Here is a 26695-nt window from a genome sequence, read left to right as displayed (position 1 = left end):
TTAAGAAACAGTATGAGTATTAACAGAAAGAACCGCAAATTTATTTTTATTCCTTCAGCCAAGCCACAAATAAATGACTCTTGCAAACAAACCAAATACTATTTAGTAACGGCAATGTAAATGCCATGGAGTTATTTTATTTGGATATAAAATATTAAAGTAAATGATTATTTGCTGTGACACTCGTTTTATCATCTTGGAAAAAAAAGCAAATCTGAGAAAAAGTTTTCTTGCTGTTCTTCAAGGAGCACTCAATCTGCTGTTCAAAGTTATTTAATAATTTGTCATAGAATGGTTAACTATAAGCTTACAAATACTGTGTCAGCATGCTTCTTCCTATTGGGCAAACAACTTCAAAACCTAATTTGTTTGTGTTATTGGTCTTACTAAATATTAGTCTTTGCAAGTCTGGTTTACACCATTGATGTTAACTATGCCAACATTCTGATTTTGTTCTGAAGTATTCCACAACAAGCTGATATTATACAATACAAGCCCAAGAGCTAGCCGATCCAGTTTACTGAGTATACTTAGTGTATTTTGCTACTGATAAATCAATAAAACCATGTTGTAATCTACAAACTTCCATCTCTGTGAAGCAGCTATAAGCAAACTGTAAATGAACACACAGGTCAAAAACTGGGATGCTGTGATTATGTTGACTCTGAAAACATTTGACTTTCATAGAATACATTTTAGTGTTTGAGAGAACGAAGTTTGAGCACTGCTTATATTTTCGTGAAAGGCTGAGATGATAAATATTCAAATGATGATAAATATTTGTGTTTATATTGTAACTACCCATACTTTAAGAAAACAATATCTGCACTGCAATCCACAATTTACAGAGGTTAAGTAAATACAAACCATAGCTACACAAAGAAAATAAGTACTTGATTTAGACTGTATGCTCAGTTTTGCATTCTTCATCCATGTGAAACTCCCTGCAGTCAATGGATATCTTGGCTGCGCAAGAAATGCAGGAAAGGCTTCCCTGTCATTCCTTTCGGTTGGGACCTTTTGTCTTCATTCTGTTAAGTGCCCCACTGAACACAACCCTGGCATTGATCAGAAACCATCAGATGTTAAAGGCTTCATTATAATTTATGACACCCAAAGTACCATGAGAAGGGCATTCCGTCATCTGCTCTAGCAATATCCCACATTATAACTGTATGAGAGTTTTGGTACTGATACCACAAACTGCTCTATTAAGGGTCACTTTCAAATGAAAAGGAGATGTTAAAAGATATTCTGACTCATTAGTACTGCAAAGGGTCTCAGCTGTAGTAATCCTGAGAATCACCAAACCTGTCCTTCAGGATGCTGGTGTTGAGAACAGGATCTGCAGCTCCATGTGAGCTCTGGACCAGTGCATTCCTCCTACAGACTGCACAGAGAGCATGGCAGCATCTTGGGATGGGATTTGCAACAACTAGTTTAAGGAGAAAGATGCTCCTAAATTTGCCAAATAGGAGGAGTTTATTTATTTTTTTTTTAAAATCTCAGCCCCTTGCTTTAAGTGGGTTGATCCAAGCTGTCCAGAGGTCCTCAAGCTGCCCTTTGCTACAGATAGCCTGAGGCCACCTGTTTCTTTTAAGGTGACAAAGATAACAGCAGTGCTCACTCCTCCTTTTTAAAACAAGTGTGAAAAAATTATACTGACCATCAGCTAGAGCAATCAGCCAAGCTAAGGAAAACTTGGGTTTAACCCACATCTGCAACTTCTCAGGAGAGCAGTACACTCCAGGGTTAAAATGTCTTCTCTACTTTTTCTGAAGCCATGAAATTCTACAGAAGAAACATCTGAAATGTTATTAGACCTGGAGGTGTGATTCTGTGGGTGGTGATTGAGGGTGCTGACCTGGGAAATGGGAGATGGGTGTTCTGCTACTGGCTCTGTATTTATGTTCAATAGGCATTGGATAAAACTGAGAAAAAGCCCTAAAGGAAAGTGTCAGAACGAGGTCTTGCTTCTCAGAGGTGAGTAGCCTGCTCATTGCTCTCTGATCTGGGAAGCCTGCATTATTTTGCTATGTGATACTCCTCCAAGGCAAGGAACAGAGAGCACCCAGACCAAACATGTGTGGCTAACATCCCTCTGAGGTACAGGAGACCTGAACCAGGATATCCTCAGACGGAGGAGGAACCTTAGCTCCATTCCTTCCTACCGTGGAGGAGTACCCCTGCTCCCAGACAACCACTTAGAAAACCAGATGGGGGACACAGATACCAAGGAAGCTTTTGAATGAAAACATCTGAGGTCACACTGCTCTGTGTGGGTCTCTGTGCAACCAGTGTGCACTGCTCCAGTTCAGCACGTGCTTCTTCATTTGGGTCTCCAAGGAATCCAAGCAGAGAAGGCAAAAAGTTTTGTACTTTTTCAGTCAGAAGTTTTCTGCTTATGCTAACCCAAGTCCTCCCTTCTCTGGCCTGGGAAGTTATCAGTGTTAGTGGCACTAAGTTATCAGGCACTTCCTCCGTCACATCCTGCAAATTTTACCTGGACTGTAACACGAAGTACACAATTCAAAAATTCTAAGTGAAGTGTCATCCAATAAAGAGAATATAATCCAGTGCAGAAAACACATTTCATTACAGCTTTGCAAAAGTGATACATCTCCTTTTGTACAGCATGAATAATACCTTAGCCTTACCAAGGGAGACAAGATCTGCTAGTGATGCAGAAACACGGCATACCTACAACAGTCCAGAGAATACGCCACCAGTGACTGAATTTGTTCAGCTCGCCTTAGATTTGAATACTAGTTCAGTATTTTATTGCCTCCAGACCCAGAAAATTGGTCTCACTCTGTATGTTGAATTTCTCTGAGGCTGCACATAACCTCACTGGCTTACTCAATTCTTTTATTACAACAAACAGGTATCTCTATAAGACTTTTTAGTTCATCATTTCACCGTGCATGTTAGTGCAGTCTAATTTCTGAGAGGAGTCACTGGCGTAAGTGCAGAATTTAGAGTATTTAAATGAATTCTGACCATACTATGCAGTGTTTTCAGTTAGATCACATGTGACTTTCTTTATACATTTCAATTAGTCCTAATTCCTCACTGAATTCCTAAAGCAGACTACTTCCAAGCCTATCACCCCTAAATCCAATAAATTCACACTGCCTGTTATTGCTACTCTAGTTAATGGTATTATTTTTGTATATGATTTGATGTGATTGTTACTAGATCTTGTGTTTCAGACTTTCTCATGTTTCTATTCATGTCTTGCACGCCAAAGAAATTTTGCATCATCTCTGTTGCACTCTGCAGAATTCTTTGGGGTATGTGGTAGTTTTGCGTGCCTGGGAATCTTCCATCTGGCTAGTGTGGGTTTCCTAAACACCATAAAACCCCGCCTGTGGAGATTGTGTATCTCTTATGGGCCCCGTGGAGCTTATAATCTGTTTTTAATCATTGCACAAGGCAGCCAACACATCAGTCCTCATCAAGCAGTTTTTTCCATGTTGCATCTCCTTTAAGAACTTTTAATCCAGTTCTGAATGTCCAGAGCTATTGCTAGTTTTCATTGGTACCTTAGACTGCCACAAGAGTTGTCTTCCTCAGCTCCCCGTCCCCTTCCATAGGTCTCATAACCACTGTCTCCTGGGGCTCGCTATAGCAAATGAAGGATTCTCAGCACTTCGCCCTCACTTGCTCATCTTTTGAATGTACCCAGCAGCATCTTTTTCTCAGTAAACTACAGGTCGTATCCTCAACGGGGACAACTGAATGCAACACAGTGCGACAGAGCTACAGCGAGTTTGCTCCAGCTAAGAAACTAGCTCTACATTTACATTCTTCAACAAGTCACCAGAACTTACTTTACAATTCAAAATGCCAGCACCAATCAGATTATTCCCTATATGATATTAAAAGATTACCAACTATTCAATCCCAGCAGAACTTCACAGCAGCAGGCAGCACAGTGGTTTTCATTAAAAGCAAAATCACTTTTGACAGTTGCTAAATTATTTACTGACACAAATCAGTGAAACTATTAATATCTATGAAGCTGTACTCCCAGCTTCCAGTGGTTAACGTGTTGATTTGACATTCACCAGAACACAGTTTTGTAAGTAAAAAAAAAAAAAAAAGCAGTCTAGTTTTAATAGGAAAGTCTGAACATCTAAATGTAACCTCTTAATAAAGCAAGAAATCAAATGATGTTTATTGTTTTGAAAGATGAAAATTGAAAAAATATATATCTAAAATTTAAAATAAAGCCAACCGAGTTCTCTAACATTTGGCGGTTCCTCCAAAACAAATAGCTTTAAGTCCTGGTGAATGTACAACTTGTTTCTTTTGTGCAGTGCTTCTGCCTGCAATTTCTAATTAACTAGCTCCATTCTTATCCACAACGAGTGACTGAACGCATACAAGCTACAACGTATACTTCAACTAAATATATGCAGGTGTGATTTTAAAAGGGAGATAACTAGTTAACAACACTTGCATGTTGCAAAGAGGCTCGATTAGTATAATAATTCAGAAACCTTGCTTTTAGCCTGTTCCCTGCATAGCTGTGCTGTACTGAATACAATCTGCACACTAAAGATATCATGTTTGCAGTTAAAAATCTCCAGAGACTTTAGACCCATACATAAAGATACTTATTTCACTCTTTTCTGAGACACTGACCTGTATCCTCATTCAAAAACGAACACCACATCTTTATGTTATTAAATCTTTGTTTTGATCTATTAGTATTCACCAAAGTGCCATTTTATACAACCCCGCACTGAATAGGCAAGGCCGGAGGTAACCATCTGCAGCTTTAGAGTCTGCGTTCGAATTGATGAAAAGAGCTTTGTGTTTTCATTGCCAAGTTTGATTCTTCCAGTCATTAGACATTCCCCTCAGATCGCATCAATGAAGCGGACTCTCTTACACCCATGTGTTAAATTCTCTTCTCCTCATGGTTTCCTTTGCCAGCTATACTCCAGAAAGACTACTGGGTCTTAGCCACATTCTTCTCACAGCTGTGTTAAAAAAGAGCATCAGAGCGTCTTCCCAAAATCCATATGTGTATCTGGTCAGTCCCCTGTCAGAGGGTCACCTCACATTGTGGTGTGATTATTCAAATATTCATTCTTGTTCTTGAACTGCACTGCTCAGATCATTCTGAGGAAGATTAGACCCTCCAGCCAGCACTGGAGAACGTCTTGGATGTTGGTGTGAAATGCACACAGCTCCTGTACTTGGAAGGCAGATTAGTTTTAGTTGCAGAAGAGGGGGACCCTAACCACTTCATAAACACTTGCTTCTTATTCCTTCCCATTTTTTGTATTCATTTCAATTGTGTTGAAGGCTGGGAAGAACTGTTTGTTTTTATTGTGTCATCGATTGACTTATTGATCTGCATCAGCTGAGAAACTCAGTGAGCAACTACAAAAGCAGAGAGAGCATGTTCAGAAATGCAGGAGGGAAAGCCAGGGCTACTCAAAGAAAGGGTGTGCTCCAGGAACAATGAAAGTTAGGTGGCCAAAAAAATCACACCCTAAGAGGTAAAGCAAATGTTATTAAGGGTAGTATTTATTTTTTGAGAGAGAGTAATCTCCTTTGATAAAACTATCTGCTTATTTAGAAGATCACTTAGGTTTCTTATGTATTCGGTCCACTGGAATACTTTATCTAAATCTGTAACTCTCCTGACTTCCTCCTTAAAAGAAAAAAACCCCAAAATCAAAAGAAAAGGTCTCTTTAATAAACAGTTAAGAACAAACGAAGTAGTAATTCCTGTTTTACACCACTTTTGTATTTGCTTTGCTCATAGTCAGAACCACCTCGACAAATACACAAGCAGCATGTTTCTCACCATTTATGCTTATTTTCATACCTGTATATTTTAGCGTTGCACCATTACTTTGTGGATTTGTATTTACTTTTAGAGGATTACATAGAAATTCTACAAGCACATCCTCCGCTGCCACCTTGCACAGCTATGTGAGTGTGCAAGCATGACTGCGCTCACTTGCAGAGAGCTCTGCTTTGCTAAGCTAGAGTCATTAAATTGTGAGAAAAAAACAGAAGCCCTCCAACAGACAAATTGCATTAAAATTCACTGCAGCTGCAAAGCTGCTGCAGAAAAATTTCCTGGAAAGAAACACATCAAAAGTGGTCTCAACCTTTACTGATAATTGGCTAATATTGATTTGGTATTACATTATAACCTCCTCTGATCTCACTGACATCTGTAGCCACTCCTCAATCCCAGAGGTTCCAGCAGGAAGGACAGTTTTAAAATGTCTTGCTTCCTCTGCTGGCAGAGGCATTAATTAATTCAGAGGCTTTTCCAGTCACCTTCTCCAGGTCAGCCCCATTTCCCTGCTGGGGCTGCACCAGCTGGCTCCTGGCTTCTCCAGCAGGACAAACTTGCAGGGGGCCTGTGGCACAGTGCCAGCACTCCTGGTGAATTCTGCACCGCTGTCCTAATTCTTTGTTTGTAACCATGAATTAAAAACATTAATTAAATACAGAAAATTATAGTCACAGCCATTCTACAGAGTATAGGTTAAAAATATTATCGCGCAGATGCCCATAATTTCCTGTTGAATAAATATGTACCGTGTTATGTGTGCGCATATGTGTATTTATTTACATACGCCACAGGGTTAAAACATGTATTTCCTTTATAAGCTAGAACGGTGCTCTCTTAAAAGTCTAATGTGTATCTTGTTAGTGTTTCAAAGTCAAAACAGGTTCAAATAAATGCTGCTAAATCTGTGTGGTCGCTCTCTGAGCATCAACGCTTTCTGTTTCACACCCCGCCCACCCCCCACTAGGATGGTGAATTATCTTTGGAGGCAAGGGCACACAGTCGCAATTTATATCTCACACTTCGGTGAGCTGATGCGAGATGCTCACCCTACTTCAGTATAAACAGAATTTTACTATATCCAAGTTCACTATAAGCAGATTCCAATATATCCCCCTTCTGGTTCCCAGCTGCCGTTTCATGTGGGATAGGATCCAGAAATTTTTTAGATGCTTTGTGTCCTGACGGAAAACACAGGACCACTATTCTGACTTGGATCTCACGTTTAGAGAGCAACAATTGCAGGTGGGTACACAAATGGCTGACATGATGGCGATGCCGTGGAGAAATTACATCTCTATTTCAAACTCTGCATATGATGCTGAAGGCAAACACTGAAGTTTTTAAGAATACTAAAAAATTTTTTAGTGTTGCCAGAGAACAGGTTAGCAAAGGCATAGGGAGCATCAGTAAAATTACATGGTATGAAGATACAAAGTCCACCCTTTTTCAACATTATTTTAATTATTCTAATTATGTTTTTTCTTAATAAAGCTCATAATTATTTTCCTCTTCTGATTTTCAACTGTTGCTACATTATTCAGCTATTTTACCAAATAATACTGAGAGACCATACAGTGGCTAAAAATACTTCCCTCGTATGTCAGAACTGAATTTTAATTGAACATTTGAAAGAAACCAAGAAAACAGATGTTTTAGAACCCTATTTAGGCTATGAATTGTAGTGCCACATTTTAAATTACAATAAGCATCCTCTTGAAACAGTGCTAATAATTAATACTACTGTAATTAATACCAAGAAGCCCTTCTGTTGACAGGTTTATAAATTGTCAGTTCCTTTCTGAAATGTAGAACATCCTACATCTTTGAAATAAAAAGCTAAAGCTAACAAATGAGTTCCTGCCTAATTGCCAAACACTGATTTGTATGAAGCGGTTGAGGTTACAAAGAAATTGGGAATTCTCAGCCCGGTTTCCCTGCTGATGAGTACGAACTGTCTGTGTAGCTCTCCCAGAGGTGTCAGAGGAATCTCTATAGTGTCACACAAGGGTTCTTAGCTCAAAGTAAACACACTTTCCACAAACTCAGCTGCTTAATCTGTTTGCAGGTTGAATTATAAGATGGGGGTGGATGACTCCGGGTGCTGGGAAGACGCACAGAGCATTTCCACACTTTCTTGGTAAAAAGGGCATGCTATTGTCATCAAAAGACTTCACCCAATTGTTTAATTTTGCTATAGGCTCAGTGGTCTGATCTCAGCAATAATGAAAACTAACCTGACCAAAATTTTCCCAAGTAGTTGAGCATGTTAAATTGTGTAAATTCTTTTCACTACAGCAGTGCATTACCACCACTTTAATTTAGGTTGTGGCTGCACTTCTACTCTAGCCACCCTGGTTACACAGATTAAACGAGACTGTTTCACTAAAAAAAGGCCACAAACCAATCAAAAACCAACCTTCACTTAAATACCTACGGTTAGTAAATGTTTATAAATAAAATAAAATGAAATAACAACTTTAAACAATGTACAGAAAGGTTCAGCCAATATTCTTTTTAACATGCTGTAATTATTTTCGTAGGTTTATTTTTATCAAGTGTGCACCTGCTGAAGTTTCAAATATATCTAAGTGTTCAGAAAAAAGATCTGAATGATTCTCAACCAATCACTGGAGGTTTTAAACAGATACCTGAAAATATGTATCTTCATACCTATATCTATCTTAACTATATTTTATGTAGTTCCAAATAGATCGAAAATATAAAAAAAATAATATATTTTTTTAAATAGGAGAACTCAGCATGTATTTTTTTTAAACAAGAGAGAACTCTTGTTAGGCACTTGCAACATATTATAAGCCAATTTCTGGCTACTCTGGAAATATGTTGCAGACATTGAAGTTGAAGACAAATATGGACGGACAGGAAAATTAGCATCAGTTCAGCATCGATCCCCTTGGAAGGGTGAGAGAGCGGTATTTTGCAGCTGATGAATGTAACACAGAGATGAGAAGTGCCACACCGTGAAGAGGCTCTGCCTACATGTTTGCCTGTGTCCCACAACCAGACTTTTAAAGGCTTATGTGGTAGTAATAACAAACACGGCAATAAGGACTTCAGTAGAGACGAACTTCAGGTTTGGAGTTCAGTAACCTTTTAACAGGAAATCTTATGATGGGAGAGAAGACTTCTTGTTGGTTTCAGTGAGATTTTGAAGCCTCCCCCTAAACAACCCCACCAGCACTTACCAGGGCATGAAACCTGCCAGGCGTGTAACAGCCCAGAAATCAGAACCTCAATATCCTACCATGCAATTATAAAGGCAAATACTCTGCTGCCATAGGATTGCCATGGGGTAAAAACACAGCGAAAATCGTTCATAGGAGATAAAAACACTTTCTCTGTGCCTTGCACATCTAGAAAGCAGTTTCTGCAACAGTAACGAGAGGCACATTGATTTGTGTACTACTGTAAAACCGTTACAGTGATGGGCTTCCCACTGACTAAGCAATGAGCTGAACGGATGACAAGGGAGGAATCATTTGAAAGGACCTTTTCTGAGCACCACCACACCTGCAGTGATGGACAAAGTATCAGAAGAAACAACGTTCCGTTTGGTTTCCAACTGCCATTTCACTTGAAAGAAGGGAAGTGGAACTTACTTCTGAACTTTTTCGTTGGCCTCCCGTGAAGCCTCCAGGGCTTTCTGGAGCTTCAGCTCGGTGTCCTTTTGCTCTGACTGAGCCTGCTGCAGCTGAGCTGCCAGACCTTCAATCTGGTGATAGGTAAGGGTCACAACATCCACCCTGCCCTGTGGTCCACCTTCAGCAGTACCGAGTACACAGTTCAGCTGGTCCTTCAGACACGTTCCTTCAGACGAAGATTTGTATAAGCTGGGAAAAAAAAATCACGCGTGTTATTCAGTTTCAGTCTAAGGACAAGCTGCAAGAGTATTACACTCAATTTAACTTTTCAAATATGATCATATGTGGACCCACATACACTAATACCAAAACAAATTTTATTTCAAAAGTGACAGAGAACAAAAAGAACATCCTGTTTCCACCAGGCTCTTCCACAAGTATGTAACAATTACCAAAATTTAAAAAAGCCAAAACCTATTCAACAAAACCTCACAAGGCAGTATTTTTCAGCTGTGGCATCTTCCTGATCACCTTTGAGCTGCAGCAAAAAGCTGTTACTGTGATTTACATGAAGTTGAATTAATCAGTGTAAGTTACTGATGTATTACACAGGACTCTTAGCAAGCGGACTCACCAACTACAGGGGGTTTATTTGCATAATTGCATATTTTTCAGTATAATGAAAAGAATCAAAATGCTCCAATACACAACTGAAAATCTCTAAATCAGCAGGATTACTTAGAAATAGCAATGATTTGCATGCACTAAGCAATTCTAAAGGTCTTTGGTCAATATTTTTGCGAGAAGAAACTTGAAATATTTCTTGATGTTGGTTTAAATAAGTTAGTAATAACCTGTACTAGAACTTACTGTGTCTTAAATAGCCTCTCTATAGTAGACAGGGATAGGTAACCTACCAGCATCATGGTTTAATCATGGGACATTTCAATACCTGCAGTGTCCTCCACTATCATTTCTTGCAAGGTCCTTTCTGACCCACTGTTTTGGCTTCACTCAGGCAAAAAGTAGACACGTTTACCATGTATCTCACAGTGAAGCACCATGGATGTACACTCAACCCATTCAGTTTTATACATGATTTTGAAGTATATTCATAGAGATATCAAATCAAAGATCACAAAAATAATGCTATTCCATTGTACAACCCAAAATGCAGTACTACATGCTTTGTATTTGTGTGCCAAAAAGTTCTGGACAAATCAAAGGGAGATCATAAATTAAAAATTACATTGAAAAGAGTCTTAAGGCAACAGATTCATGAAGCTAAAAGACACAAATATGCCTGGATCAGCTAACAATAGCTATGTAAACCAGCAAAAAGGATATTAGAATGAGAGTTTACCTATAAATAATGAGAAGAAAGGAGAATAAAGAAGATGGTGCATCAGGTAAAAATTTCTCAATGAAGACACTGTTAACTGTGAAATTATTTCCTAAGGAATCAGTAGGTAGCCAGCTGCTTGAGTTATTCAGGTGCAGTGGTAGAAATCATATTAATAGCTGATTATTAGGGGAGGAGCCTGCACCAGCAAGCTCTCTGTGGGATTAGCAACAATTGCTTCCCATCTTTTCATAGCCACAATTCACTGGTGAATTTTACACCAGTGGAAGATGACATTGATGACATGGTAGAGGAAGAAATTAATGGAAGTCATTTGTAACAGAAGTGATGGCAACAAGATATTGCAATAAGAAATTTATGCTTTTAGATAAATAATTGAGGTAATTTCAAAACAACTTCATGAATATCAGAAACTGCTGCTGTATTGATGAATATGGCTCAAGACCATTCCTCTGACTGATGACCATGCAAATATCAAACATTATTTCAGTGTGGATTTCTAGTAGCAGTGCACACCGATTACAATACTCAAGACACAATCTGCATGACAGCTGCTAGTATGTAATAGCATACTTTCCTCCTTTCCAGTTTGTTAAGGTGTTTGTACGGAAACCACCCTTCATTCCAACAGCCCATAGAGGAAAATCATATACAAACTAAAATATAATATACATGGACAACCAAAATGTTGATGAACTAACAGAAATCCAGAAGCTAAAAGGTCAGAGTGTTGATATGTCATTACGCCTACTAGCTGTGGTTGTCTGAAAAGAATCTGAAGAACCTTTTCAATTAAATGAAGACATATTGAAAATATAAATATTTATAAAGGGACATTAAGAACCCTAGAACAGACTCATTAAAAATAAACTTAACTGTTGCACACAAAATTTACTGAAGCTCCACTATGGTTGAGCATTGATTACCATGGAAAAATACAAAAGTATGCAAATAATGCTGAAAGCAGGTTACCAAAATACCACAGCTGCCCACTTCTTAAACACCTGGCACAAGATTAAAAGAAAGAAAAGACAGATGAGAAGCTAAACTGTTCAGTGAATATATGTGTCCCTGATTACAAAAAAGGGAAGATAGCCTAAATAGTCTAACTTGTTCACACCAGCTGAGATTTTTTCCCAGAACATATGAAAAATATAGTAATTTATTTAGATTCTAAAATACTGGCCCAGTGTGGCTAGAACCAGGCTCCTTCTCAAAGACTGGCCACAAACAATACGGTATGCAATACAGTTACGTGTTTTAACTCACAACGACTGCACCTGAGTGATCAATAGATTCTGACATGTATATATTTTGTAGCCAGTGTGATTCCTCCAGATAAAGGCACTGTGGTTGATACATGTTTTAAACTTTTTTTTTTCCCAAAAGCATGCAGTTGGCAGATTTCCATCAATGTGTGCTTTGCTACAATACTTTTATTTAGTCTCTTTTGATACTTACTAATTTGAAATTCCTTCATTAATGTCCTGAAGATTATTTCTTCAAAGAATATTGCTGCTATAAATGAAATATAAAGGGGAGTCCTAGGCCTGAAGAATTTGTGACAGAAGCATTCAAACAATTTCTTGATTTAAGTAATTCACATGTTCTTTATAGTAAGCCTTTTGCTTTACTGTGGCAGCATGGCCCCTTTCTTGCTCCAGCTTGGGTCTGAGAGCTTAAAGGGCCCACCTTAACTGTGTCTAGGCAGAAGAAAAAGTGACATGTGATGATGTGTCACTTATGTCGCTCCTGCGGATAGCAAGAGGCTTCCCCAGCCCCAAAGTCAGAGTAGCTTCAAGCCTGCTAAAAAATTTCACCAGTTGTAACTGCTCCCAGAGGGACTTGACTTTGGCTGAAAATCAACTGTATGAAGTGCTGCTCTTATAACACTTCTCTCCTTGCCAGGCATACTTTTGCTGCAAGGTGGGAAATGATTTTCCACCTGAAGCAATTACTGAAGAACACAGAGAAACCTTCCACCTAAAGGAAGAAAAAAAACCCCAGCAAAAAACAAACATTCCCTGTTCGTCCCCTCCCTCCTCCCCCACCCCTGTGATAAACATATCCAACGTTCCTAAAGGCATGTAGGTCTGACCTTGGTTTTCACCACAAATGTTTCTGACACTCAAGTTCTGGAGACCTCAGCCTGCACTCAAGATGGCTTTGACGAGGGTCCCTTCACACCGCTGAGTGCACTCAAGGGCCAGGCAGCATCGATACCTTGAAAATACTACCTCAGAGGTGCCCTTAGGAAACACTGCAATAAGACGATATTAAAATGAAGCCCATAAGACCTGGAAGAACTTTGACATTTTGCTATAAAGCAGAGGATATGAAACGGTCAAGTTTGCATTACATGTGAGTCAGGAGCCTGACAGCTGGCAGACTGGTAACTAGATGGCATTGCCCTACCATAGACAAATATTTTACCAGCCTTCCTTCACCTGCAATTTATACGAGTTAAGAGGACTCTGTTTTCTCTTCAGTACAACCACCCAAACATCCCTCGCTAATTTAACCGAAGACAGCAGATGTGTTGGCCTCTGTGGTGCACAGGCCACAGGCCACGTTATAACTGCAGGGCAGGTGTGTAGCACAGAGCGTGTTCTTTGCTGGGTCACAGTCCAGCGCAGCATCGCTCTCCTATGTGGGGTACCCACACGTTCTTCCTCTAGGATGAGCTCAGGCTCCTCTTTATTTCATATTCTCTCACCAAACCCAATGACAAGCACTTGCTGAACAGAGCCCACCACTGGTTTTCTTCTCTGTGGTGGCTGGTGGTATAACCTCAGGATTTTAGAGGGTAACATGTTGACAGATCAGCACTGATGGTGCATGTCCGCACTGTCCAAACGCAATGATGGGTGAATATGGATCCACAGTGAGCAGTGGGTTGTTTCAGCCTTCTCTCCAGAAACGATCTAGAGAAACCTGCAACCTGTACAAGGGTCCAAACAGTCTGGACACTGGATGATTCAAGCACAGGTTCATTACCTACAGTGAAAGCTGGAACTGATCATCATCCATCTTAGAACTTCAATTTTTCAACAAATTCAAATGAAAGGCCATTAGCAAACACAGTTTTCCTCCTTGGGTCTCAGTCTCCTCATCTTTAAGAAAGAGCAATCGCAACACTACCTTTGCAAGGTGCCCTGAGCTTCACTACTGAAAAGAGACCCATCATTTTGAAAGAGCTAAGTTAGATGCAGCAAAGTTTGAATTTAGGACAAAACTAAACCCAGCTGTTCTGCTGATGATGCCAAGCAGCACATATTTTCCTTTGGGCCTCATTTTCGCTCCCCAGTACCAACACCATTCCCCTGCGACCAGCTTAGGAGAGGTAGTAAGGACATGAGGCATGTGATTTAATCATCTGAGCCTTTCTTGAAGCTGAAGGACTGCTGAGACATGCTCTTAACAAGAAATAATCGGGAACCATACCTCCATTACAAACCCTTCATTTATGAAGTTGCACAGTAATCAGATGTCTCCAGTTCACTTCATGCAGCCACCGGGCAAATTGCTCAGATAGCACAGCCTCATGTGACAGCGATATGCGCATGACATCCAGCACTACCTATCATTCCTCGCATTCACTGCACCATCAAATGGGCCAGGACCCCCACAAAAATAGTTTCTGGATGATTAATAATGCTTGGTTGAAACAGTGCAAAACATACAGGAAACTGATGAGAGGAAAGAAGCATTTCCGAGATTTTTTGCAGCTGTGGTACTATCGTCTTTGGCTAGATTAGCAGTCAATAGTTTGTAGTTAAGAAATGCACCTGAATTTCCTGAGCACATGATGCATCTAGAGCTGGGGTCTCTGTTATTGCTAATTGATTAATTAGAGTCTGGAAGATGATAACTCAGCATTAGCTCTTTTCGCACATACTCAACTCTCAGATATTCTGAGTTTACAGAAGAGGCTGCTGTAGCTTTTATGCTTTAATACTGAATATTACTTGATACATGTTAACATTACTTATATTAATTATATATATATAAAAAATAAAAAACATCTTCACAGTTCCACAATGTACCTGTGTTCATTGCAAGACACAGATTCACAAAATTCCTCAAATTTCTTCCACGAATCAGGGGACTGTGTTTTCAATACAAGAGCAACTACTGTGGATACTCTTCAGAGTTTTTTACTAGGCTACATGTTATTTCTAGAACCACGCTTGCCATAAAATGTTCCTGTCATGTTTTGACAGGGAATTAGCTGTATTAGCATATCCTAGCCTAAGCATTCACAGAATGAAACTATCCAGCCCTAAAAGCTTGCTTCTAACTGAGTAAAATTAATCTGAAATTGCAACAATAATTTTATTTTGTTCTACGTTTACTTTACCATACCAGAAGTTACAGGAAAGAATCCTGCTACCTTGTATCTGTTCTTTATTGTCAATTCATATGCTTTGGCCATTCTTAAATATTTGCCAATGGCTTTAGTTAACAAAATAACTTTAACTTCGTATTTGTAATACTGCAGTTATTCCCTACAGTAATAGATTGTTTAGGTAACACTGCAAATACAGAAGGAACCTTATCTATTAATCGAAGACAGAACTGGCATCAACTCATCAAGAGCGACCTCAGTATTTGAATATAAAGGCTGTTTAAGATGGTGCCAGCGACTCCATGGTTGTACTGCGTATCGCAAAACCCTGGCCACCTTCCCCAGCACGCGTGAGCATCGCGGGGGGCAGAGCAGACCCCGCTCTGCTGCGTGTGGCGGGGAGGGAGGGAGGGAGGGAGGGAGGAGGGGCACAGCCAGCTCAAAGACAAGAGGTATTTTCACCTTCCCGGTTTCTGGGCTGAACTGGCAGCCCCTGCGCTGGCTGCCGGAGCCACTGGGTTGACATGGATCACTGAAGGGGTGTGTATGTGGGTGGTGAGGAGCCAGCCGCCCTGGCTGAGGGCCAGCAGGGAAATCGCCTGTGTCAGGGATTTGCAGAAACACAAACTTGGTGGAAAAGAGAGAGAGGATCTTGTCCTTAAAGGTCATAGCGGTTTATTTTTTATACTTTGAGTATGTTTTTGACGATATCAGTTTTAAGAACATCTTAAAGTGCATCTTTTTACTCAAAGCTGAACTTAAGGAAGCAGTAACTCTGGCTGTGCGCTAAAACAACAGAGCCACCGGTACGCCAACTAAACCAGGTAGCAAATAGATGCAGTGTGTATTACTTTTCCCCTTTTTATGCTGATCCTTGCCAAGAGCTTCATTCTGAACACCATCTCCTATATGAAAACCAGGGTATTATGGGATAAACGGACATCAGGCCGCCTGAGCAGGCCTTTCAGCATCAGCTCCTACAGCTCCACACCCCGATCTGGTCTGGACTGCAACCCCTCCAGCTCCCACGGACTTGAGAGTACAGGGGAAATTGCTGGCATCAACCTTTCCTCACCAAAATGCCAAGCATGGAAATCTTTCCTGGTGACAAAGAATGCACACATTCAGGAGTCAGGCATTTGTGCTAGGAGCCTTAAATGACATCTCCTGTCACCATAGTTTGAATTCAGATTTGCCTGCATAACTAACAAAATCTAGTAGAGATTTCTTTGTTACAAATTATGCATGAAGTTAAGGCTAGTTTTGTCTGTGCCTTTAGTTTCCTTTGCAGCTTCTCACTGGTAAGGATAATGGCTCCTGACTTCCATTTTACATAAGTGACCTACACACCGACAATTTTACCTGGAAGTACAAAATTCTTCTGCAAAAGTAGTAATACTAGTGAATCACCTCTTGTATTAAACAAATTGCAACAACTCAGGTGAAACGAGTAAGAATCCTGACCCTGAAAACTGAAACAGCCAGAGAAGCATCCACTCAGTGCAAAGGGTACTCCATACATACATCAACATATACATCCACATAAAATAAATCTGATAGTACTGACATGTATCATAATGCAGGCATCAGAATCACCTGAAAACAAGCTCAATGTAACGACTATACGCTGTTGACTTTTATTTTTGTCTCCAGGGAATAGTGTTTACTTTGCTTTAAAATTTGTATGAGTCATTTTGTTATGTGCCTTTTTTTAATTAGTCTGAAGGAAACCGTCATCTGAGAAAGAGAGCGGAAATCAATTCTGATTCGATACTGATAGCTACTGTGCGATGTAAACTGTGTGTTCTTTCTAATTAAATGTAAACATGTGCAGTTCTAAAGTCCAGCAGTGATGACAACAACTACTAGAAAGGATTGCTTAAGCCCTGGTCAACTGATTCTTGTGAACCTTTTGTTCATACCGTAGGTGAGCTTGTGCAATCTGTCGCGAGGTGAACACCAGTTGTAACTGACTTTATTTTAGGTCATCTTCAGAGAAAAGACTTGACAAGAATGTGGAGCGCTCTGTAATACCTCCAGTTACCCATTAACTATGTCCTTCTGATAGCTAATCAATAGCATTGCATGGAGCCAAACACACTGCACTGAACTGCCCCTCTTCCAAAAGCCAAGTCTTGGTAAATATTTAATGGCAGTAAAGGTGTTTTGACTCTTATCAATCTGATATGTTAAAGAACTCTTGAAAGAAACTTTATCTTGCTTCTCTCTGCATAAATAATTTGTTCAGTTACAATTTTAGGCTTATGCAAAAGCACTTAATGATCTAATGCTTTTAAATCAAGGCTTTGGACAGAGAAAATGTAGGTTCAATCCACATGTCACAAAATAAAGAAAAATCAAGGTTTATTTCCTTGATAAAATGCCAACTAGAAATATACATCAAGGAACCCAGCCCTTTATACTGTGGTAGTAAATACTGCGCCAGACTCGCTCAAAACCTGTTATACAAGTGCACATTTGAGATTTTCTTACAAGGCTTCAGTTTCTGCAAAATTCTTAGCTCTCACTCACATCAAGATGGAGCAAGATTTTTACCCTCTTTCCACCAGGGAAAAAAACAACTCTAAAATAGTTATAATAAGGATCCGGAGACTTTTTATTCCCATACAATGAATAATCCCATCTTCAAGTGGGTATATTCTCAGCTAATGAGTTTTATTAAGTGTTTTTCTGTTTTCTATTTTTCTGTGCAGAGCAGTTTGCCTAGACCACTGAACAGAGAAACACTTTTAGCCTGATCCTTTAACATCTACTGCGTGTATACCTCTGCTACAGCCAGGTAGGATCTGAATGTCTCTTAGAGACTTAGACAGGCTTATTCCATGCCTCTGGGCTAATGTCACAGGATGGAGGATGGAGGAGTCCCCTGACCCCCTCCCTCAGCACAGTCTTCCAGCCTTCTCTGCATGATCCAACTTCAGTATGAGCCTAAGTATGTTGAAGAAAATGATTCAGCAATGGATCCAAGCTTTTTCTTGGAAAATAATCTGGGAATAAAACATTGATAGTGTTTCAGTTTCCAAAATGTGAATCACCATAAATGTTTTCCCAGAAGTATAAGCATTATTTTTTTCCCCAGTGTTTAAATGGCCTTTTCAGTGCTCTTGATGCCATTCAATAGATTTCAGAAATAAAAACCATGGGAATAATTCCCAAACGCTGGCATAGATAACTGAACAGCCTGGTGTTTTCCAATCACTAGTAATTGGCTCTGATGAAAACAGTATTAATTAAAATCATAAAGGCATATAAATCAATCAAGCAGCAAAGCGCATGGCACCATTCAGGAATGACCGGCTGAAGAAAGCCTGTAACTAATAACCTCAGAACATATCTTGCATTTAATACAATGTTATCTTTATAAATCAGACATGATCGTGAATTTTATGGCTGTCCTGATTTGCTATTGTGATCGCTTGGCTTAACTCCCCCACTGAACCAGAAAAGCAAGAGTCGAAGCTGTCTTGGACCCAGGGCTGGAAGCCAGCCCTGCCTTCCAGCATGGCCAGGAACATCCAGCTGAGTAGATGGAAGAGAAAAGTCTCTCCAGGAGAAGGTAATTAAAAGAAATACAAAGCATGGAAACGTGTTTCAGAGATGGAATAACCAAATACATATGGAATTTGAGAGAGGGATGATCTCATGGATGAGCTGAGTAGCCCTAAAGCTAGAAACCCTCAGTGTGACTGACCTGGGAAAGGGAATCACATGGGGCTCTGCCCTCTTGTTGTTACTTTCTTGGTGAACGATTCAGCTGATTAAAAATCTTTGACTTTTTTTTTTAAATTAGAAGATACCTGTTTTTTAATGTGAGAATTCTTCCCCCCTGCCCCAGCAAAATCACTCAGAGCGAGAGTATTGGAACACTTTTCCCTGATCTTTCTCAAAGGTGTTACTGCAAAATGTGAAGCAACTCCGACCAAAGGCAAACAAGGCGTCCTGTGCTCCAGCACATGTCCAGCTGTGGTCACTGGTGTGCCAAGAAGCAAGGTGCACCCATGAACTCTACACTGGTATGACTAGCACGTGGTTTCCCGGTTTTTTTTGGTAATAAGTGCTGCTCTGCAACGGCTTCTGAGTCACTAGGATGGCTGCAGGAGCTGCAGTCTGAAAACCTTCCTCCAGATTGGCAGAGACATCCGAAATATCTACTTTAAGCTATCATGGCTTCTCCCATACAAAAATGCAGCATTTTGGGGATTGCTGTGCAGATACCCACTTGCAAGTCACCTCCTGAAAGCCATGTAAGTGACACAATGGCAATGTATCGCTACTCAGTAAGCCATGCCTTACCTAGCTGCTGCTGCCAAACCCTTATCCATATAAATCATACAGCTCCTTGGACAGTTAAGCACTATGAAACAAGGCAGTGAAAATGATGGCTTAAATGATAAAGGAAATTTAATATAGGGGAAATCTGCTTCCCTATTGTACCAATGCTTACTGAAGCAACTGGGCAGACGTGTCTGGGCCATTCTCTTTAACACAAAACAAGGACGCACGTTGGGGGGGGAATGATTTAGTGGATCGGGGATCAGAACTCTATCTTGAATTCCCTCTTCTGTTTCACGTCTTCTGTGTGGTACGGAGCAAGTCACAACATGCAAACCTCAGCCCACCATGCTGAAACCAGGAGTAAAGTGCTTTTCCCTCACTTTTTCCTCTTTAAATTGTAAGCTTTGGGGGCCCAGGATTGCTTCTTATTACCTTACGTGTGCTGCATCTGGAAACCTGAGGCCCTGATCTTGGTTCATGTCTCAGCACAAATTATTATTCATGAAAAGACACAAAAGAGCTAATTAACAGCGTGCCTGTGTTGGCAATACACATCAGCCTGGTTAACCCCAGCAGACAGATCCAGGTTTGGGACCTTTGTGGAAAGAACACAACAGTTTCTCACAAGGAGGCATTTTCTGCCTCCCCATTGCAGGTCTGGCCACCATTGACACCATGGGGTGTAGGCAGTGACAGCAGCCTCCTGCACTTTGTCCGGCTGCCATGAGCACCAAGATCCTTGTTACCTGAGAAGATGTTCTTGGCATCCTCCCAGGCAAAAAGGGCCACCAGCTGGATATGGCCCACTGACTGGAAGCGAAATTGCACAACTCACCTCTTGAAAAGCGAGAGATTAGACTGGTGGCTGCTGGAGAAAAATCAGCGAAAAGATTGCTCCAAAGTGTTGGCGTTGGAAAGAAGCTGCAAATGGATGCTGAATTGATTTCTGTCCCCTAAAACTTTTAAATCAGCTTCCCTCACCTCTCTCTTCATTTACCCTCATGAGTTTTGACCACTAGGCTACTGAAATAAAATCTGTAAAAGAATAATATAGTTGTGCACTTTAATTTAGGCTGAGTGAAGAGGAAAACAACATTTTTAACTTCATGAAACAGGAGTTCACAAGAAAAACTGCAACTACTTCTTTTTGCCAGCATATAATTTCTCCATAACCACCAGGTAAAAGTGAAATACTGTAACAGGAAATGTATTGGTTGCACTGAACCAAAGAATTAATTATTTTCTCAGGACCTGACAAGGAAACTGAATGAGTATGAAAGCTCTTGTGAAATCTAGCCAACACTGTTCAATTCCTTATTTATTTTTTGAACAGGACAAGATAATTATTGGTACGAATACAGCCTACTGTGCTTATACACATTCAACAGATATTATACCCTCCTCTGATAGAAGCAGAAACATTGCTCAAGAGGGAGAACTAAACTCCTACATTGTGATTGTCCTCGTTCTATTGTCACGACTGTAGAAGTATAATAATATAGTACTCTTTTGGTAAAGACAATACGGAAGAAGAGCTAAATGGAAGAACAAGCATTTCTGTATCTCCACCAAAGACCTTAGGATGGAAGTCCCTTTTACAGAAGATGGTTAAAACAAACAGAACGTGATGGTACACGAACCTGGATAACATTAAGATCCTGTCTAGCCCACAAGAAAAAGAAACATAAATAATTAATATGAACCTTGTTACGCACCCCTCTTCCCACTCCTTTGGGTGAGGGACAAATTCACAGCACTTCTCCTTTCTCTTTGGTCAAAGCTCCTCCCAGTTCAGTCTTTATGATGGTGAAAGTCACTAGTGCGTTTCCCATTGAGGACCAGGAGACAGCCTAGTAAAGAATGCCTTGAATTCATTTGTATCAAGAATTTAAGGATGTGGCCATCAGTAGGCGCTTATATGCTTACACTGTTCGGGGTGTCTAGTACAACTAAATACTTCCTGGAAATCTTACTGCTTCCTCCTGATGTCTGGGAATGAAACACCAGAAGAGAAAGAATGCAAGAAAATATTGCTTTATATAACCAAAAAGAGGGGCAAAAAGAAAAAAGTTCCTTCAAGACTAAAAAGAACCAATAAATAATCTAGATATTTGAAATTTTGGCCTTAACCTCGCTTACCTCAATGACCACGAGACAGGTATGACACAAATCCTTTCAGGGTAAATTCTGAATGCGACATACAGAGTTTTTACCTTAGTGAGATACCTATGTATCAAGTCTATGATATGCCCCTAAGTTATTTTTTCATGGACAGCGGGTGAACAGATGTCATTCCTCTGTTTAATCAGGAGTTAAAGCGTGTACAGTAATTCCTTATTTTCACAATATTCCTTCTGACAAAGATAACAACCATAAGAATGGCTCCCAGCTGGCTAAACCTGACATACAGGTTTTGTTAATAAAAAAATGCATGACTTAATTAATGAAACGGATCTATTAAGACTGTCCCCCAATCTACCACAGTGGCCCCACCTACAGCTGAACTTCACATGACCTATCTTATGCAAAAAGAATTGTAATAACTTGCACTGGGAGCTGTTATAGAGGAAAGGTTGCTATGAAGAAAAAATATGACTCAGAAATGCGTATCATGCCCCTAGAGGAGAAAGCTCAGTATTTTCACTTCTACTCAATGTTTTCTTTTACAGTGAATAACTAAAATGATTTTGCTAAACTGTGTAAAAATACTTCATCAAGGGTAATTACGTTTGATCTATTAGCACCTGATACTATCTATTGTCTAAATTGCTTGCATTCAATCCATGAGCAATGTCAACAGTATTAACGTCCATTATGGAAGCATTAGTTGAGTAAAAATAATTTTTAACAGTCCAACATTCTTGTAACTTTCCTCCAGCACAATGTTCAAAAGAAGTATCATCATACCAACATCTTCTTGGATTTTTTTAAAGGCATGTCTTTACTTAAGTCTGCAAACTCAGGGTCTTTACACTTACAAACAATTCACCTGTTTTGTTCTGGCAAGCATAAATCTGCAGCAATCTACTCATTTTACATTCTTCTCTGCTCCTGTCTAGCTGTCCCACACTAAATGGCTATCCAAACTCACCCACATCAACTTTGGCAGGCTCAATACCTCCTTCGCTAAACCAGTTTTTTTTCCCCTCCAATCATAAAGAGCTGCACTGTTACCTACAGAAACAAGGAACTCTGCAACATTTCTACCACGAAGTTATATATATTCATTGATTTGACCAAAAAAACCCCCCAAAACCCAGACCCCAAATCTGAACTAGGACAACCACCGGAATCACCTATCTGGAAAGTAGATACTTTTTTTCTCTCTTGCAGCCTCATCCTTTTTTCAAAGGCTTCCAAATTCTTGCTGCCTTTTAGCAAGGGAAATATTAAGAACTGTTTGAGATTACATTCTCCCTCAAAGCAATGAATGCCACAGTCTTCTCCAGAACAAAAAGCTACTTTCTCTCCTTGGAATAGTAACTTTACAGTAATTTAGAGGAAGCAGGAGAAACAGTTGGTCATTAAACATTAAATGTATTAATGGGGCACTCACAGTGTTCGTCTGGAAAAGGCAGTTCTGTGCTTGCATTTCAGAAGGACTGCTGCAATACAATAGCCACTGTGATAAATTCAGGTTTACTTCACTTAACATTTAGCAGAATCTAATAACGAAAACTTAAATCAATGTATTTTCCAAAAAATGCATGAGTAGCACTATTCACATCCTACAGCTAGGGGAATTGAGAGGCAAAGAAAAAACATTCCAAAAGAGGCCCTTCATTTCCACTTCCCAAATAGGGACCTTTAGGCCTTGGTGTTTACAGGTTTCAGGGACTTGCAACTCCAGATGAAAACAATGACAAATCAGCATATTCAAAGCAGGAGCCCCCCAAGCACTTTAGCAGCCTGTATAAAACCATCCATTTCTTCAGACTCATGTTGCTCTTGAAGTCCTGCTCAGTTCTCTGGAAACCTCAGACCTGAGCTTACGGATGGAGCATTGGCAGCACTTTCTCATTACATGGCACTGTTGTAAACAGAGCTTCTGCAGGGCTCAGAACAGTGACCCAGGAAAGAAGTGACACAGGCTATGTAGGATGCTGGTTTGCTTAATAAAAGGGTTTATGTGATTGCCTGAATTCGAGGGAAAAATGATTAATATGAAGTCTGGTACCTTAGGAGTTATAAAGAGAGACATAATTCCTGAGAGAGATTCTGCCTGCTCCCAAGACACTGTGAATCTGTTCTCTATAGTTTCTTTTTATAGTCCTAGTTCTTCATGATCTATTGAGCCTGAAAATCATTGAGACTTTGATAAAGACTTTGGGCATCTCCTCAGCCTGAAGTTCTGACTCATTTAGGTGATTAGGTCAGCCCCCTAATTTTTAGAAGGCAAAGCAGTAACAGAGATAAAGTAACAGGACCACTTCAGAGCACACTTAAATCAATGGCAGAACTTTCAAGTCCAAGGTAAATATATCTGTTCATAAGGAACTCCAGGAATGGAGGCGCTAAGAGAAATAGGCACGTTCACTATGTCCCGAGTTTTTAATGTAGACCTTTGTCTTGTTTTGCCTACTCTGGGGAAAAAGAGTTCTTAGTTTTGTCTGATGAAATAAATTAGTTCACAGGTAGCTGAAGAACAGAGGTTAACAACCTATGCCTGGAGCTAGGGAGAATGTGACCCAGTTCAGAAGTAATTTGTAAGAGCAGAGTAGATGACAGGATTGTTTAGATGGTGGGCAAAAAGCTCTGGGACACACAAACCAGATATTTTACAACAAATGAAAACAAAAATCATCTTGTCAAAATCATCACAACCCAGAATCCGATGTACATTTATCGAAAGACAGTAACATCTTGCCTGTGTTTATGATGAGCAAAAATCACTCGCTGTTCAAAAGCTGAAGCACAGGCAAGCCTTCTGAGGGAGACTATGGGAAAGAAATGGAGTATGACATTCCCTGTGTAACTATGGTGTGTGTGGGGGAAGAACTTCAGTTGCCGGCCCCACCAAGTCCTGACAAAAGGAATGCGAGAGCTGTTCCCAAGGTGAAAGAAGACAGGCTGAACAATTTGGCTAATGGGATCACATTGAGCTAATGGGATCACCATGACTTGCTCTGCTTCTGTTAGTGTATGTCAAAACTCTGACGTGCTTTAAAACACATTCTACAGCAGCAGGCTAAATCTTTAGGCGTTTTTGAGAGAATTTACATATCTTCAGGTTTTGAGACTTGTGGGGAAAGAGCCTATGGGGCAATAACACTTCAAGTTCATAAGTTTACAAATGGTGAAAGTAGGTTTTCCTCTGTCAGAGAAAGAAAAAAAAAAGGAAACAGAAGGCTTCAACTTGTTAATATCTTATTAAAAGACCTTTATTGCTGCTGCCCTCACATAGATATGCAGAGGTTACAGACACCGCATTTGCACAAGCCCCCAGCTGCTACCTCTTACAAGCCAGGTGTAGACAAGAGAATAAATCTAACCGTGCTGTAGCACCGAAGCGTGCTATGGTATGCTCATATCTGGCAAGCAATGACAACGCTTGGGAATGCTTTAAGTCATACCACTGATTTCTAGAAGCTCTTGAAAACTTGCTTAATGATCTTGGTTATGGTACCCTGAAAGTATTCTAGAGATGCTCCTGGGTCAACCCACAAGGATTTAAAATTGAAATAGCACAGGTCAAAATGATCAAGCTTTGGTGCCTATAGTTAAACTACGCTCCAGTGAGCGACTGGCTTTCCAAAGGGGCACTTGCAGATCCCTCCCCAGCTCCCTAAGTGCAAACTCAGGTGCCTAAACTTAACGTATCCACGACTGAAAATTTTGGCCACACTGTCTAACAGGCAGATCTGCTGGGAGGCCTCTTGTAACCAGATTTTTTTTTTTTTAAAGCCTCACATTATTGGACAGATACTGGCCCAAGTCCAATCCACAACTGCAAATCCAAAGAAACAGCTCAGAGCAAACCAGCAGCCTTATTAGCTTTTAAAGATTTCATTTTCAGGAACTCAAGACCCTTTATTGACTAATGAAAGGTTGGGTCCCCAAGCCCACAGACTGATGATGCTTGGAACATATTTTAATCATTTTGGAGTGCTAGCAGCCATCTGTCTAAAGAGCTTTGATCACATAAACGCACTCTGAAATACAGCTTCTTCTGAATCCAAACCCTTTCTGAGAGCCAAAGGGAACCCACAGGCATGGCAACTTTGAGACAATTCAAGGCCCTGTGATGTGATAAGGCAGCTTTTATTATTTAGCACATCATTAGATTTAACGACACCACAGATAACAGATACACTAAAAAGATACCATTGTCAAGTCCTATCTCGTAACAGTAATATCCAACTGTGACTTCACTTTGTTTCTACCCAACACTTCTCACTTACTATGTCATTTTAAAAGAATAGATAAATGAAATAAAAGGATTTTTTTTTCCTGCTGCAAGCACCAGAAATGCTAACAAAATAAACACATAACAAATAAATAATACAAATGACAAATGAGGACTTTTTTTCCCCCTTTTTTTTACTGCTTTGCTACTTTGTTTTTTAAAAAAAAGCTAAAAAGACAAGCAAACAAATCCCAAATAATCTACTGTATTTAGAGTTTAGTCTGTTGGCTGTTGGGCAGATACTGTTTGCATGTACGAGTCTAGTTTGGCCAGCACTGAATACAAATTCACATTGAAAAGAGAGAGATCCCTTACAGTTACAGCTTTTATAATGTTAATATTTATGAACACATTTTACATAATTGCCATTATGATTTCTCATTCTAACTCTTGAAACAATTTGAGCATCTCAAAGCTTATCTTGTGGTGATCAGTTTTTGCCCTGGTGTCTACTGAAGGGTACAGACACACGCTATTAACCCTGAAAGCTTGCAATCAACAGTGATATCAAGCACGAAGTAAAAATATTTAAATCATCAGAGCCGAGAAATCGCTTGCAAAAATGAAAGCAACAGCCTTAAGAAAGTGGCAAAACCTGCATAAAACCAGGCCTCTTGATGACAAGAGAGACACAATGGTGGATCCTGTGTGCCGACCATGACTTTATTTGCTCCAATTGTCAGGAACCTCAATGGGTTCAACCCTGAGATTACAGGATTTGCAGGTTTCTCTTCCTTCTGAGATCTGACTCTTGGCCCTTTTACTGACTCAGGACACGTCACCAGTCACCAGAAGGAACTTTTACAGTCACCCACTGCAGTAATGTACTTTTCCATTCACTAGCCTTCAT

The 26695-nt window shown here is 40.0% G+C and overlaps 1 protein-coding gene across 13 annotated transcripts in view; it reads right to left on the bottom strand.

The window, feature by feature from the left end:
* Window positions 1-26695, bottom strand: part of MIPOL1 (mirror-image polydactyly 1) — a 197276-nt gene that overhangs the window by 16138 nt on the left and 154443 nt on the right. For all 13 annotated transcript variants that reach the window (XM_037393501.1, XM_037393508.1, XM_037393512.1 and 10 more), the window contains one exon: window positions 9451-9681. In XM_037393501.1, coding sequence (XP_037249398.1) covers window positions 9451-9681 — 231 coding nt within the window. The remainder of the gene's footprint in view (window positions 1-9450; window positions 9682-26695) is intronic.

Source organism: Falco rusticolus, chromosome 7 (assembly GCF_015220075.1).
Source record: "Falco rusticolus isolate bFalRus1 chromosome 7, bFalRus1.pri, whole genome shotgun sequence".
In the NCBI taxonomy this organism is placed as follows: domain Eukaryota; kingdom Metazoa; phylum Chordata; class Aves; order Falconiformes; family Falconidae; genus Falco; species Falco rusticolus.
The sequence above is the reverse complement of the archived record's forward strand: the minus strand, read 5'-3'. Positions and strand labels throughout refer to the sequence as shown.